At 56.2% G+C, this 13,747-nt stretch overlaps 4 protein-coding genes across 4 annotated transcripts; 2 read left to right on the top strand and 2 right to left on the bottom strand.

Annotated features, from left to right (window-relative positions):
* Positions 1–691: 691 nt before the first annotated feature.
* CHGG_04296 (uncharacterized protein) lies at positions 692–1,341 on the bottom strand (the record flags this gene model as incomplete). Its single annotated transcript, XM_001223509.1, has 2 exons — positions 692–1,231; positions 1,312–1,341. The coding sequence occupies 2 exons, from the start codon at positions 1,339–1,341 to the stop codon at positions 692–694; spliced, it is 570 nt and encodes a 189-aa protein (XP_001223510.1).
* Positions 1,342–2,052: 711 nt separating this feature from the next.
* Positions 2,053–8,303, bottom strand: CHGG_04295 (uncharacterized protein; the record flags this gene model as incomplete). Its single annotated transcript, XM_001223508.1, has 4 exons — positions 2,053–2,398; positions 2,584–8,108; positions 8,165–8,239; positions 8,301–8,303. The coding sequence occupies 4 exons, from the start codon at positions 8,301–8,303 to the stop codon at positions 2,053–2,055; spliced, it is 5,949 nt and encodes a 1,982-aa protein (XP_001223509.1).
* A 543-nt stretch (positions 8,304–8,846) lies between these two features.
* On the top strand, positions 8,847–11,281 carry CHGG_04294 (uncharacterized protein; the record flags this gene model as incomplete). The annotated part of the gene is made up of 7 exons (XM_001223507.1): positions 8,847–8,869; positions 8,930–9,060; positions 9,117–9,243; positions 9,295–9,575; positions 9,634–10,500; positions 10,576–10,682; positions 10,739–11,281. The coding sequence occupies 7 exons, from the start codon at positions 8,847–8,849 to the stop codon at positions 11,279–11,281; spliced, it is 2,079 nt and encodes a 692-aa protein (XP_001223508.1).
* An 806-nt stretch (positions 11,282–12,087) lies between these two features.
* On the top strand, positions 12,088–13,110 carry CHGG_04293 (uncharacterized protein; the record flags this gene model as incomplete). The annotated part of the gene is made up of 4 exons (XM_001223506.1): positions 12,088–12,110; positions 12,166–12,242; positions 12,321–12,655; positions 12,721–13,110. The coding sequence occupies 4 exons, from the start codon at positions 12,088–12,090 to the stop codon at positions 13,108–13,110; spliced, it is 825 nt and encodes a 274-aa protein (XP_001223507.1).
* Positions 13,111–13,747: the final 637 nt, after the last annotated feature.

Below are 13,747 nucleotides of genomic sequence, written 5' to 3'. Positions count from 1 at the left end.
TATGTGTGGAAGGTTGGGGTTATAACTGGATACAAGATATCGGGGGACGAAAATGGGCGACATCGCACAGTAGATGGCGGCGACAGATCATGGTAGATGAGCAATCAAACAAGATATATATACCCTTTGCCGGGCCTGTGTCATGACCTTCCCTAAGCTTGTTGTGTGACTTTTCTTGTGGATGTACTGCCAACACTCTACATGGCCGTTCTGTGGAAGAGATATGGAAGCGGACAGGCGAGAACAAGGTGCAGCGATGGGGGGTCGCGAAGGCGGCAAAAGACATTATTCAATTCCATGTTCTGTATCCGCTGCACTATTGATGAACCCATCAACTCTGCTATGTATGCACTGAGTCTGACGTTCAACTGACGTGGTTGGCGGGCCTGACTCCACGGTTCCTCTCCACCACTTTCACCGATTAGTTGCGCTGGTCGGCCATATCCCATCAGGAACCCCCTTTCCACCTCAGCTTCGCTTCACCGTATGCCGCGGGTCTGAGACGCCTCTTGGTGCGCCTCCTTGTTGGCATTGTTCTCTGTGTATCCCTCGCGATCCCGGAATCCTCCTCCGCAACGCCTGCCTGCCTAGTACCCCACAGGAGCCTTGCGAGCGCGATGACCGGCCGAACGAGCAGCTGCCAGATGAACCCACCCAACCTGGCAAAGCAATACGCAACACCCGAGCCACTCTACGGCCCCGCAGTCCCACTCCCCCCCGTTCCAGCAGGCCCAGCAGCAGCCCCCTTCTTATCATCCGGCCCCTCCCCAGCAGCGGCCGGCACATCAAACCGAACCGGCCCCTTAGCGTAGCGCTGAACATAGGCGCGGGCATTCTTATCGAACTCCTTGCGGTCGGCGCGGAACTCGTCGGCGATGCGGGCCTCGAGGGGGTCGTCGGGGAGGGGCTCGACGAGCAGGGCGCGCACGGCCTCGAGCACGCCCGCGAGGCGCGTCGACGGCTTCCAGTTCTCGGCTTTGAGCGGGCCCAGGCAGATGCTGCCCAGGTTGTCGTTGGTCACGTTGGGGTGGTAGATGCGCGTCGCGAAGTTCACCGTCGGCGCCCGGAAGGGGTAGTCGACGGGCAGGGTGACGACGAGCCCGAATTTGCCGCCCGAGTAGACGGTGCCCTCCGGGCCGTCCATCGTTATGTGCCATTTGTGGAGGTCGGAGTCGTCGGGGAGGGTGATGCTGATGCCGGTTGGAGGGTTGGTGGTGCATTCGGCGAGCTCCTGCGGGGGTGGGGGTTAGTGGGGTTTACGACGGGGTTGGGTATGGGGGAATTTGGGCGAAGGTGAGGAGATGTGCATACTTTGGCGATACGCTTGTTTTGGGACGACATCTTGGGATCTTTGTTCCTCGTTAGATCGTGTTGTGTATCAAGATATTGCTGAAAGCGAAGTTGAAGTTGGTTATGGCGGGGTTGGACTAAGGAGGTCAGCCGGTGGGCAGTGCTAGACAGCGATGTGGGAAGTGGTGAGCGGAAGGGTCGCGTCGAAAATCTAGGGAAAAAAAAAGTGGTTGAAGTTGGGGTTATGGGTGAGAGTTGGGATAAAATACCCAGCAGTCGGTGTTGACGGAGGCCGTTTGATGCAGGGCAGTCAGCCAGTCAGGCGAACAAGCTCATGGAGGGAGCAGCCTGGAAGGTGGGGTTGAGCTTGTGGGTGACGCGCGGGATGGGCTGCCAAGGATAAGCTCCGGCTCTGGACCCGAGCTAACAATCGAAGACGGTTCCGCTATCTTGGTCCCGTCATCTTGGTTCCGCCATGTGAGGGAGGGGTGCCAAGTTTGCGAGGGGCATGACATGACACTCATATTGCGTGGATGTAAAACAGGGCAGGCCCCGCGGTTGTCAAATCCTAGGAGCATGCTTCTTCCATGGATACCGAAACGCCTTACCCCTTAGAATCTAGTGGTAGCCTGTCCTTGTAACTCCGCAAACCTCAAACCATCTCGCGATGGAGGCTGAGAACGACCCCATTTCCCTAAAGCAATAACAACGTCTGTGTTCGGTTCAATTCCCCCCGACCCAAGCATATTCCTCCCCCGCCTCCTACTCCCCTTCATCCTCTTCATCTTCCTCCTCCGTGGCATCAGCATCTTCCATTACCGGCTCTGGCAGCGCAGGCGCAGCACCTTCCTCCCGCCCCTCGTCGCCCTCCTCATGCTCTTCTTCAGTCTCGTCATCGTCCCCAATCTCATCATCTCCGCCATGTTCCTCGCCGACCCCACCTTCTTCTTCCTCCTGCCCGGCCTCCTGCTCGACTTCCATTTCACCCTCACCCTCTCCTTCATGGTCATGTCTGTCTCCTGACTCCCCCTCCCCCTCCGGATCACTCTCCTCATAAGAACTATCCCCACCCGCCGCCCCCTTCACCGTCCCAGCATCCACACTCCGCCTAAGATAGGGAAACAACAGCGACGGCGGTATATCGTCCTCATAGTCCCGCCGGCACGTCGCTGAGGTCACTCTCATCGTCCGCAGAGTCATGCACACTGCCAGGCGGGCTCGAGACATCACTGCCCCTCTTCCGCACCAACCCCACCACGCACCGTCGCCCTCCGCGCCGCAGCCCCCTGTCACTCCACAACCACACGACGGCCGCCGCCGCCCCCAGTATCATCACCCACATCCTTCATCTCCACATCCCCTTCCTCCGCCTCCTCCTCATCCTCCCCACTCTCATCACCACTCCCCTCCCCAGCAGCGCGCCCGCCCGCCCGCGCGTTCGACACACTGCCCATTCTAGACCTCGTCTTGCCACCCCCCGCAGCCCCGTTCGTCGCGCCGCCGACCGACCGCGGCGGCATCTCGGCAGCGCGCAGCACGGCCTGCACGGCCTGTTCCGCCTTGCGCAGGATGTTGGGCCGGCGGATGCCGCCGCCCGCACGGCCCGACGCAGCCCGTGGTGGGGCATCGCCCGCCAGCGAGTGGCGTTCTGACTTGTCGCGGTCGGGTTGTTCCGAGTTGGCGCGTAGGGAGCTTAGTGCTGAGGGGGTCATGTCCTTGTCTTTGTCGCGGGTGATGAGGGCGTGGAGGAGGAGGCTGGTGGATTTGGGGTTGCTGCTGTCTGGTTTGGATTCGGGGTCGCCGGGGGGATGGTGGGGTAGTTTCTGTTGGTCGGAGTCGAGGAGGTCGGGTTTGACGTGTAGGTAGATGGCAGAATAACAGTCTGTGATGAGGTCGTCGATGGGGCCGGCCTTCATGAGGTTGGAGTTGAGCTTCTTGATTTCAACGGCCTCTTTCATGGCCGTGAGGGCGGCGTTGTCCTCTGCTGCGGGGGTGGTAGACCAAGCAGTTATTTTCTCGCCCACCGTGTCGAACTCCTCCTGGCTGAGTGTTTTGAAGGCATCCTCTTCCGTGAGAGGCACCTCAAATGTCCGACGGAGGAGCTTGACATAAGCCAGGACGCCAAACTGCCACAGTTCGTTGAAATGGTAGAAATCGGCGCCCTTTTTGCGGATGCGGCGAAGTACGGCTTCGAGGCTGACGCGGTCTTTCATGACGTCGAGCACCCTGACCATATACCGGATGTACTGTTCCGTGTAGACGTGGTGGCGGCCCGGCCGCTCGGCGTCGCATTTCCACACGTTCATTACCATGGTTTTGGTGAACATGCTTTCCCGTAGGACGTTGAAAGCGGCCTTAGCAGCAGCGGAACTTTCGTTATCGCTGGGGTCGGTATCTTCGTCGAACAGGATGCGCGCATGGCGCATGATGATGCGGTGTTGCCAATTGGACTTGTCTTTATCGCGCAGGTACTTCAAGCACCGCACCACGTACGCTTCCCAGTCCTCGGCGTTGACAACGGATATCTCCTGCCCACGGTCTGGCGCGTATGGTTGGTGTTGTAGAACGTTTGCGGCCGCTTGGATCTCCATGTCGCCCCGCATGACCAGTTTGTGGACAACCGACACGATTTTGTAGTGCGGCTCTAAAATCGGATCCTGACCATGTCGGGGTTTCGGCAGCGATGAGACCACTTCGATCGTCTTCTCCAGTGCGTCGATGACGGCCTGGACCGTCGGACGGCGCAGTCGGTTCTTCTCGTCGAGTTCCTCAGGCGGTTTCTGGTACATCTTCCAGAGACACTTGGCAACCATGTAGGGGTTCTTCCAATCTTTGGGTTTCCCCACCATCGCTTTCCGGAAAAGGTGAGCAGCAAACTTCCAGACTTGATAGTCGGTCATCTCGTTGTGCACGATCCTCTTATATGTGCCCGCCCCTTCCGCCTCGATGAAGAACCTATTCTGCTCGGCATGCTGGAAGGGTTCCATGGCAAATGGGCTGCGGCTTGACGAGTACATGCGCATCCCAAATTCGTGGAACATGTCGTACAGCGCTTCTTCATCGTCCTCCAACGATGTGAGAACCGCAGGGTCCGACGCCCACGCGTATGAATGGGACAGCGCCATGATGTAGCTATGGATGGCATTCCGTTGGAATTTCACAAGCTCGGCGCGTTCCTTGTTCATTTTGTCGGCAGTCCATAGGACTGACTCGTCCAACTCGTAATCAAAACACTCAGCCAGGCGAAACCAAGCATCCCAACGGTCCGGTGTGTACTGGAGTTGCAGGCGCAAGAAGGTGGCCCCGATACGCAGGTCGTCGGTAGCCCCCGGCGTTTGTCGGCGATTCAAGTCGACGCCTTTGAACTTGGTAAGAGCGATCATCCCGAGAAGGAAGAACCAGCCCTGCTTGGCCGGCGCGCTCTCGGGGGTGTTGATGGTGACAGCGTCCAGATCTACGCTCCCCGTCAAAGCCTGGTAGAGATGCAGCGGATGTATCGGCGCTTTGAGATATTCGGAGTAGTTGCGGAGGTTGTGAGCCATTTGGGGGCTCGACTTGGCAGATCCGATAGCTTGTTGCATACGTTCGATGGTCGTTTTGAGGTCGGATTTGAGCAAGTCCTTCATCGACATTCTGTTTGCCAGCATGGTGACCTTGCCGACTAACTGTAGTGCCTGCCGTTTCTCCAGGTTCTCAGGTTCGCAGCCGTGGTCTTGCACCTCCCAGATTCCTACCCCGAGCTTCAGACCGTGCAGATCGTAGAGTACCTGGCCGAGGTAGTCTTCCCAGTTATCAATGTTCTTCTGCTTCAGGAGCTCCACGCGCATCATTTTGAGGAAGATCTTGTTAGATGACTTGCAGCACTTGCGAAGACCCAACACTTGATGCACCGCAGCCAAGTAATCGGCGAGGTCGTTTTCGGGTTTTGGGAAGAGCTCAGGGTGTTGGTTTAGCCCGACCTTCAGCATGGTATATTGAAGGGACCAGGTCCGCACTTGCATTTCCTGGAGCTTGTTGAGGAAGGATCTCAGGTCGGAGGTGCTCGCTGGTGCAGGTTTCATGCCAATCCGCGTCTCGTCTTCAAACATGGCGGCTACATGTAACATGCAGCTGACTTTGGCAAGAGCAGACATGCTCGACCTCAAGTGATCATCATCCATGATGTCGAACGAACTGTTGTCATTCAAGGCCAGGTGCAGTGACTGGATGATCAGGTCGTCGAGGGCTTTGAGCAGACTCATGAACTGGTTTCGCCTCGGCTCATCAGTGGAGTGAAGGTAGTCGTCACTCTCAAGGTCTGATATGACGGTCTCGATACTTCGAAGGAAGCACGAGAACTGCTTGGTGGTATACTGGATTTTCCCGTAAGCCTCGCCTAGTCTTGACCACAGCAGCAGTCGCAGTTCCGTGTTACTGCCTTTGAGGAACTTCCACAGGTCTGTCAGCTCCTGGCTGGCGCACTCTGCGATAGGCAGCTTTCCCGGCTTATCACTGGGAGCATCGCCGCCAGCGTCAGCTTGCTTGAGGGTGGCGGGTATGGTGATGTAAACGCCCTCGGGGTTAAGGACAGGCTCCAGACTTTCCACGACGGCCACTGGGTTGCCATTATCTTCCTGGAACAGACCCAGAAAGAAATCCATCGTTGTCAGCTTAGATATTTCACGTTCCGCGGCAGCCGTTGATATCTCCGGCATAGTAGTGTTGTTAACGAGGTTGACTTCCGTCGCAGCAGACCCCAAAAGAAAGTCACGCAGGCTATGCCAGCAGTTCAGGACATGATCTCTTGGTGTGCCTTTTGCCATCGTGGTTGAGGCTACGGATGCCCAGAGAAAGCGGAGCGCAATGGGATCGTCCGGTTCCAGGGTTCGAAGTCTAATGACCTCGCCAGCCATATCCGCCCACCTGTCCACTCGACATTTCGCTTCCAGTTTTGCCTCTTGATCCGCGGTGCTGTTAGGATCCGTGATGTGATCGTAGACATCGAGGTGGAGCTCAAAAAGCGTCTGGGCGAGGCCTGCGAGCTCGCTGATTGTTTCGCCTTGTACGTCCTTGGGAGATAATTCGAGTTCATAGGCGAAACTGTCATAGATGCTCCCCTCAAGGCGGCCGGTGACGTCTATTACGGCCGTCCTCAACTGGTCTGGCCATTTGTACTCAGTGTAAGTCTTAACCAGGGCTTTCACATATTTGTAGGCGATGTCGTGTATGGTATTCCAGCCTTGGTTGACGTTTTCCACAAAGCTTTTCAAGCCCCGAGAATCGTCAAACGCTGACGCCTCCTGGGCCCGCTGGGAGCCGGTCTTTGCATGCTCTAGGAAGGCAGAAAGGCTGAGCTGAGGTAGCTCCCTCTTGCTCAACAATACGGCGCCTGTATCTTCGTCAAAATGTGTTATCGAATGTGAGAGGTCAACCGTGGCCTGATTTTGGATCTTGCCCGTCCGGTCGTCGGCGGCACACGAGTCGAGCACCTCGGCAATTCTCCCGAGGGTTACCTGGTCTGTTACCCCAAGGTTCTCCAGAAGATTTTTGGTGGTCTGAAACAGGTTTTGGTCGGCAGCTTGCAGCGGCTGGAGCTGGCTCGCGAGAAAGGTGGCCGAGTCCATGACTTCTTCCACGGCTGTGTCTCGCCGTCTGGTTCGCTTGCTCCTTTTCACATCCGCAGCATCGTCTTCAAGAGCGTCAGGAATGCCGGCTGCGGACTGAGAGCGTTTCCTCGTCGATATGGAATTATTCGGGTCCTTAGACGCCTGCTCGTCCGTCGGGCTAGATTCGGGTGCTGGTGCAGACGTCAGTCCTTCCACCGTTGCTTCCTCGCTCGGCGGCTCTGCAACCGCTTCTTCCGCCTCCACCACTTCGTCCGGGGTACCTGACTGTGAAGAAGGCTCCTCTGGCTGTAGTTGCATGTCGACTTCCATCTGGACGTCTTCTTGCTCGTCCGTATCGGGTAGTTGGATTAGGACCCCCTGACCCGCAAGCCCCTCCTTTGTAACGAAGCGTACAATAGCAGCGCCAAGTTCAGACCAGGATGGAATCGAAATCGGGAGGACAGAGCGGGCGGTCTCAATTTCTGTATCGCGCAGTTCCTTAACAGCTAACCTTTTGGTGGGGTCCGGCAGAAACGGCATGGGGTCCATAAACCGGGCCAAGTATGGGGGCATCTCCCGGTGCACGAAGGGGTTCATGATTGGGTGGGTCAGCGCCATGTCGTCGCCCAGAACCTGCAGTTGTTGCTTGAGCTGCTCGCCGGCAAATCCCTCGGCCAGCGACGGCGGATCGACTTCCTCCACAGCCGGGTCATCCTCCAACTCGATGGCGGCTTCGAGACTATAACGATTGATCCGAGCGCTCTTTAGAAATGCGGCAACCCGAGCAGTTTTCCTCCACAGTTCGGCATCCGAGGGGTCACGATCAAGGGCTACGCAAAAGTCGTCCAAAGCCCTCTGAGCGTCCTTTTGCACTCCGGCGTCTTTGAGAAGTGGTTCTCTTTTCTTCGTAGATTTTCGGACCTTGTGTTTGATACGGTCGATGACGAATTGACCGTGGTTTTTGTGAGACAAGTAGAGTGCCTGGGGGAGACTGCTGCCGATCCCGTCGACATCTGCGCCGACAGGAGGGAGGCCTTGGGCGAAAACAGGCTCCGTAGCGAGAGTGCCATCTTGCCCTGCCTCGAAGCGTTCGTAGTCTGTCTTGCTTTCTGGGTATTTGAAGATCTCGGATTCGAAGAGCGCATCGTAGGCGTCGGCAGCCTGGTCGAAGGACTGAGGGCCTTGCGCATGGAGTTTGAGGGCGTTTTGGAAGAGTTTGAGGGCATCGTCGACCTTGGAGATAAATTAGAACCAGGCAGAGCAGATATTTCAGCACAAGTGCATCATACTTGGAGATCCTTCGTTGTGTCAACCTCCTCATCGATGTTCTCTTCCGGTTCGACGTTGATGGCCGAGAAGGCGGCCTGTAGAGGAATCAATTAGCGTCAGGAAAGTAAGGGTAATGTGGATTGGATCTGGAATCACCATCTTGTCGCGAGCCGTCAAAGTATCATATAGTTGCGCGGTTGTTGGAGAATGAGAGTTGCAGCATTGCCGTGGTCAGTGCCACAACTTCTCCAGACTCCTTCATTCAACCCGCATCATTAAGAAATGGCCGCGGGAGACGCGACTGCCAAGCCAGAGCCAAGTCCTGTCGTTTGAGAAGTTGACGTTATGTGGCCCGAGCTCCTCCAACTGGGCTGTCTTTTCTGCGAATGCCATTCAGTGCCCGCCCTGGCCGCCAAGCACAACCGCGCAACAACCTTGGACTAGGTAGCTGGGAGCTGCCCAGACCCCCCAGACAAGCAAGCAAGCCAGCCAAAACCGCCCCGAGACATTGAAAGGGCAGGGGACTTGGACGACACGACGACGGGGACGGCCCAGACATATTCAGCCAGCAGCAGCGGTTCCGAACTTTGCTCACCCCTATTCTACCTTCTGGATCTACGATTAACTATTCGAATTGAGTTTAACTATCGAGCTTCCCGCCAGCGCATTGCGGTCTAAAGCCACGGCAGCTGTTTTGTCGCCATGGTTGCGCCAGCAGTGCCCGAGTCCGTGCCCCCCGCGATCGCCCTCCCAAGGTGGACTTAAACTAATGTGTCTTCGCGTAGGTTGACGGAGGAGGTGCTTCACGAAGCAATTGATGCCCGTACCGACTCATTGGCCTCGTTGCGCGAGCTTGGCCCTCCCGACCTTGTGCACCTGATTAAGCAGCCGCTGAGAAGTGGAGGGAAACACGTTAGTCTTCGGCTCACTTCGATTGCCTGTCCTACCGCTGACTTTGGGGTGTTTAGACAGGCGTCTATCACCATGTTACCGGCGTCGATGCCTCTTCGTCAGCGAGTCTCGCGGCGTACATCAACACACTAGCTTACAAGGAATTCGGTCCATCTGCCACCACCAAGACCCTTGAAGGCACATACTGGTAATTGGGTTTGTCTCGTTGGTGTGGTTCTAGCCGCTAACTCGGTTCTAGCTGCTACAATGCCTTCTCGCGCGTCGACATGCGTGTGCACGCGCCATTCCCTGGATCTGTGGAGAGCTTCTGCATCGACGAACGAGGCGAGAAGCGCAAGGCGACCGACGAGCTCTGGCTTGAGACATACTTGTGCAGCGTGCTGCGCGCATACTCGTATGCAGATGACGGCACGGGCGACACCATTCGAAAGATTATGGGCGTGAGACGGTTCAACCCCGTAACCAATACCGAGACCGAGCATCGCTTCCTTAGTGCGGCCGAGCATTTGTTCTTTCGGGGTAAGAGATATAGGACCAGCGTTTTGCGGCTACGGATCGGCTAACGGCACGCGCGCAGGATGGCAGCTAGGATCCGACTCTATCGTGCAGGTTCCGAACGTGGTCTCGAACCACCTCACGGCGGGTCTACTCAGATACTTCCACACTACCGGCAGATATACCTCTGGCATCAACCTGTTCGAGAAACTGAGGACAGAAAACGTCGAGGTGGCATCTCTGCTGTCCAAAGTCTTATTTATGGGCAACGAAGAGGTTCAGGGGATACGTATCCTTCACGACGCTTTGAAGCAGTCGCCGATGGATTATGTTATGCTGGACACCCAGGCTGAGTTCTTGCTTAAAAAGGCCAAAACCGCCGCGACTCCGGAACAAAAAGACGAGAGACTCCGGATGTCCCTTGGCTGTGCGGACCGAAGCACCATTGCCGCCCCCAGCGAGTTTGGGACGTGGGCCAGGTTAGCCGAGGTGTATGTAACCATGGAGGACTGGGAGAACGCCCTCACCACGCTCAACTCATGTCCCATGTTTACCTACCAAGACAAGGACGCGCCCATCATGCCGGAACCGAGAGACATTCATCTACCTACGCTTCAGGAAACCAGGTTGGATGAAATCGACAGCGAACCCGAGTCCCGTTATTCCGAGCAGGTGGATCCGAGCCTGTTGAATCTCCGCGCAGCCGCCTACCGTGGGACCTTTAAGCATGCATACAGCATCCTGACGGAAATGACAGCCAAGATTGGCTGGGACCAGCTGCTGAAGATCCGGAGCAATGTATTTGTGATGGAGGACGAGTACCGTGAGAAGCAGGAGTCGACCAGCTACCCTAAGAATCGCAATGCCAGTACCGACGCCCTCCGCGGGACCCCGGATCCCACCATTAACGGTGCAGCTTCAGAAGCTGGAGGCGATGAGGAGAAGGAGGGTGCTGAGGGAGTGGACAAGGGGAAAAAGAAGGAGAAGAATGAAGGAGAAGGGGCGGAAGGGGAACAAGAAGCAGACAGCGAGTCTGCTGCCCAGACGCTCGCTCCTGGCAACAGGGCCGAAGATATTGAGAGGCCCTCGAGCGCCGTCGACCCGGACGAAGTCAAGAAGGGTGACGACAGTGTAAGCTATTATGGCGCTCCTGCCAGTTATATTCACATCACTAACAATCTACGCAGGGCTCTAAGGAAGACCACTTCTCGCGCCTTAACAACAAGCGGCTCTGTGAACGCTGGCTTGACAGCCTGTTCATGGTGCTCTACGAGGACTTGCGTGTTTACACCATTTGGCGCACACAGATGGCCCAGTACCGCGCGCAGAGCATGCAATACAAGAAATCGGCCGAGGAGTGGGAGATCCTGGGGTCGCTGGCCGAGCGCTTGCAGCACGTCGACGAGGCGGTCGAGGCCTACCGCGCCTGCCTCGCCCAGCGTTTCAGCCCCAAGGCGCTGGCGGGCATCCTCAAGGTGTTCGAGAAGACCAAGGGGAGCACACGCGACACCGTGGCCGCCACCATAAGACTGGTGACGTGGCAGTACAGGTGGTACAGCGAGTTTTCGCCCGAGCTGCTGCACACGGTGCGCATGCTGATCGAAGACGAGGGCGCTGTCAAGATCAGGAGCATTATCCAGGCTACCAACCTGCCACAGAATGTGCTCGACTTGACCCATCATTATGCGGCGCTCTGCGCCACATTCAGGAGCAGCGGGACTGACGGCTAGTGGCCGGAGTAACTAGCAATAGGGAGGTGGAGAACGAGGAGGTGAGATGGGAGCATGGCTTTCGCGTCTATGATTCTTAGGAGTAAAGCTGGCTGGGATAGGAGTGCTGTGCGGTGGTCTTGTGATTGCTGGTCGATAGTTTAATCGGACGTGGCCATGACAATGATTCCGTCTTGGCATGATGGACAAGATGGCATCTCTATCGCTTGAATCCCATTCCTTGAGACTTCGGGGTGGCATTGTGACGAGTGACCGACGTTGTACAAACGGCCTTTCAGGGGCAGGACGAAGTGGTTGCGTACCATTTGAGCGGGGAAGTTAACGCGCAGCCATCGGAGACAAGAGTCTCGTTCCCGAGTCACCGAGAGAGGCGCCCTCGGCGGCAGCAAGCCAACGGTGGTCCACTCCACACTTGTGGGAATTCCGGCCCTCCAAGCGCCCCAACCGCATCAAAACCGCATGACGCCGGACCGTAACGCCGGGTCTTCGGGTCGGGATCGCGCATCTCTGGGCGAATAGCCTGGCCCGGTGTCAAGGTTGCCCACTCACCAACACCCCGCTTGACACCGAAGCCAAGTGGACTTTTTATCCCACCAGAGGCGAGACAGGGCGCGGGGGCGGACACACATAACGTCATCAGAACTTGAGAATCGAAGCACTTCGAACATCGGGTCAAGTTTTACCCCGCGTTTCAGTTGGTCGAGCTTGTGAATAAAGCCGCGTCCTGTCTTCGAACCCCTCTCTAGTTTTGCGTGTTTGAGCAGCAGCACATCACCCGTGTCGTACATACATCCAAAGATATCACAATGGCCGAGACTAAGAACACATCGTAAGCAGCTCCTTAGCTCCCAGCCTTTACCATCCCACTTAACACCCTTTTTCAGAAAGACCTTCCAGCTCAACACGGGCAAGACCATCCCCGCCATCGGCCTGGGGACATGGCAGTCCCAGCCCGGCGAAGGTCGGCAAGGCGGTTGAAGCCGCGTTGCGGGCCGGCTACCGGCACATCCGACACGGCCTTTCATACGTCAACGAGAAGGAGATCGTCGAGGCGCATCAGCCGCGTCGGGCCGTGCCGCGCGAGGAGATCTTCCTGACCAACCAAGCTCGACAACCCCTGGCACAAGCGGGCCCCTGAAGCGCTCCAGCGCTCGCTCGAAAACCTGGGCGTGGATTACCTCGACCTATACCTCATGCACTGGGCCGTCGAGCACCACCCCCGAGGATCTCAAGAAGCACTACCCCGACTGGGACTTTGTCGACACCTGGCGCGAGATGCAGAAGCTGATGGACACGAACAAGATCCGCAACCTGGGTGTTAGCAACTTTGGCATCAAGAACCTGGAGCGGTTGCTGAATGACCCGAGCTGCAAGGTATGTGGTGCCGTCCTGGTGGTTGGCCGTTTTGCTCAGACTGCTTGCTGACTCGTTGTAACTAGATCGTCCCGGCCGTCAACCAGATCGAGCTCCACCCCGGCAACCCGTCCCCCAAGCTCATCGCCTACTGCGCCGAGAAGGGCATACACTGCTCCGGGTACTCGCCCCTCGGCAGCAGCGACTCGCCGCTGTACAAGAACGAGACGATTGCCTCGATCGCCAAGGCGAAGAACCGCAGCGTGCAGCAGGTGCTGCTGATGTGGGGTGTGAAGAAGGGCTGGAGCGTGCTGCCCAAGAGCGTCAACCCGGACCGCGTCAAGGCCAACTTCGACTTGGACGGGTGGGACCTGACGGACGAGGAGGTGGCCAAGATCGACAGCATTCCGGATCGGTTCAAGGTGTGCGGTGATGCATGGCTGCCGATCAAGGTGTTCTTTGGCGATGACGAGTAATGGACTCAAAAGAGTCTTGGAGAAGTTAGACAGCCCAAAAATAAAAGCCACCAAAAAAGAATCTAACCCAACCAGACTTACCACCGGCGTTGTGACACACCAACCCATCGCCGCGCGGGGCCCAATCTCCGCCGGCCATGCAGACTCCCTCACTCGGTCCTTGACACATGTAACACAGCAGCAGCATTAAAACACCTCCACCCCAATAAACAACAACACCCCTCCCCCCCCCCCCCCAAAAAAAAATTGGAGAGCAAAAAGAAAAAAATAAGGTAACAACAAAACACAGATTAATAAAACAGGAAGCCCTCGGAGATGGATTCTCGCAGACCACCACAGCAAAAACGTGCATGAGAAAAGTGAATGAAAGAGGAACAAAACAACTACAAAAGGCACGACCCACCGAGTAAAACAGACAAAAACAACAAAGAAAAAAGAATTGCAAAGACAATCAACCCCACAACCCACACCACTCCCAGTGGTAGGTATTGTTTTTAAAAAAAACAAAAAAAAAAAAACAATAAATAAAATAAAATAAAAATAATAATATAAATAAAAAATTAATAAAAAAAAAAAAAAATATTTAAAAAAAAAAAAAAATAAAAAGAGAGAAAAAAAAGAAAACTAAAAAAGCAAC

This window comes from Chaetomium globosum, genomic scaffold, assembly GCF_000143365.1.
Source record: "Chaetomium globosum CBS 148.51 scaffold_4 genomic scaffold, whole genome shotgun sequence".
NCBI lineage: Eukaryota > Fungi > Ascomycota > Sordariomycetes > Sordariales > Chaetomiaceae > Chaetomium > Chaetomium globosum.
Note: the sequence above shows the minus strand (reverse complement) of the source record. Positions and strands in the feature narration are given on the sequence as shown.